Source organism: Plasmopara halstedii (assembly GCF_900000015.1).
Source record: "Plasmopara halstedii genome assembly, contig: Scaffold_3060, whole genome shotgun sequence".
Lineage (NCBI taxonomy): Eukaryota > Oomycota > Peronosporomycetes > Peronosporales > Peronosporaceae > Plasmopara > Plasmopara halstedii.
This window is the reverse complement of record NW_020189964.1, coordinates 845,172-847,020: the sequence shown is the minus strand read 5'-3', so window position 1 is coordinate 847,020 and position 1,849 is coordinate 845,172. Positions and strand designations below refer to the sequence as shown.

Genomic DNA, 1,849 nt, shown 5'->3' with positions numbered 1-1,849 from the left:
GTGGGCCACCCTGCCCAACGGACACTTCAACCGCCGTCCGGATACGGTTTCCAACAGTCTGTCCAAAGTAGCTGCCGCTGACTGCCTGCATTCTCTTGACTACTTGCCTATTGAAGATGGCCGGGTGAAATATGAAAAACAGGTATCTTGCTACGTTTGACGTCATTTCTGTTTCTCTCGCCTTGAACTGTTCTGCTGCGTATAATCATGTACAGTTAGTTACCTTGCTGATCGTACTGTACATGATTATAGTTTGATATGTTTTCGTGTTATATACTTCGTGTCGAGCTACACCAGTCCTCATACTACCTACAGGCTTACCGAAGCATCTAAACAACAAGATCTTCTTCCCGCCTTCCAGTTGGAGTATCTGCGTTTTCCAAATGGAATGGAGTCCTCATCCACCCTTAATATGCCATGGTCGATGTTATACTACTCGTAGATCGTCATGATTAGTGCCGTTCGTGGCTGATCGCTGTCTGCCTTTGTCATTTCTATAACTACTGCGTCGAGCATTTCTCTGGGAGCTACGTCAGGTATTACTCGCCTACTGTCAGCATGATAGTCATGCTTGGATCGCTCTCTCGCTTGGGTGACTCTCCGTGGTACTCATTCTCGATGCTACTGAACTGCATCTCCTCTTTTGAGCTGTTGGTACTCACATACTTCTTTGTCGCCTTTTCTAGTTTTGACGATCTCGGACTTCTTGTGATCATTGTCGATATTTGGTCGACTCCGGGTTATATGTGGCCATATGATGTTTCAAACAGTACTAAAGTAGAAAAGGTGTTATCAAGCGTCAAACAGAGCAACATAATAAGAGGTGCTGTGACCCGGGATCGAAAGAGGGACCTTCAGATCTTCAGTCTAACTGCTGCGTCTCTATTTCTGTGTAGCCTTGCTTTTGCCTAGCATCCTCTGTATTAACTACAAGCTATAGGGCGGATAATTAGACTCCAGAACCTGCACTGCCACGTCCGGCGGTTTACCCCTCCCAGGGTTCTTTAGGGCCTTCATACTGGAAGATACGAAATGGAAACCGCACCTCGAAATTCAAAAGATTCTAAATTTAGGCCGGGTACACTTTGATCTTTCGAGTGCCGACAGCTGGTACTGGTCTGCCGGGGTTTGTTGGGTGAGCTGCTGATTCAAAAGGTACAAATTTGAACAATACAATTTATTATAGACGTTTTTCAGCTTTACCCTTAAACAGAGTAAAGTTTGACTTCAGGAGTACGTATTATCATGCGCGCAAAGGATGGAATCACACGCTTCACCCACGAGCAGACCGAGAGCCTCCACAATACCTAGGTACCTACCTGGTTTTGCCTTTACTTTTCAAATGTGTTCTATATCCAAAGTTAAGCTAGTTTAATCGATACTTAGTACATCTGCATTTACTATCTACTATGGTAAAGCTGTGTACTGCGCCAGCAGTCCACGTTGAGCATAAACCTCTTTTTCCAGAAGGCCATTCCCTCTTTCGTATCAGTACTTTCCATACCTCATCAAGGCACCATGCTTTTACTCTTTTTAGTTTGACATTATGTCCAAAAAACTATTGTAATACTAGTGTACGATGTTGTGGTGTCCGCTTTATACTTTTGAGGCGATTGCAGTGCTGGAAATAAACAACGGATTTTTACGAATAGTGATCGGGCTATCATTTATTAGTAGCCTCAAGAAATCGATCACTTTTGACAGGAGGTCTACAATTCGTAGAGGGCTACTATATCTCGATGACATCAACGTCTTCCAACGCTTGGTCTAGTTCGTCTACATTGAAGGAATCACCTCTCTTTCACTGTCGGCATTACTCCACCTCTGCTGAAATTTCCACCCGTAAACA

General features: G+C 44.1%; 1 protein-coding gene across 1 annotated transcript in view; it reads right to left on the bottom strand.

Moving 5' to 3' along the window:
• Positions 1 to 716, bottom strand: part of PHALS_06685 (RmlC-like jelly roll fold) — a gene marked incomplete at both ends in the record, with an annotated part of 1,779 nt that extends 1,063 nt beyond the window's left edge. The window contains one exon of the mRNA XM_024720018.1: positions 544 to 716. Coding sequence (XP_024585259.1) covers positions 544 to 716 — 173 coding nt within the window. The remainder of the gene's footprint in view (positions 1 to 543) is intronic.
• Between the last annotated feature and the right edge of the window lie 1,133 nt (positions 717 to 1,849).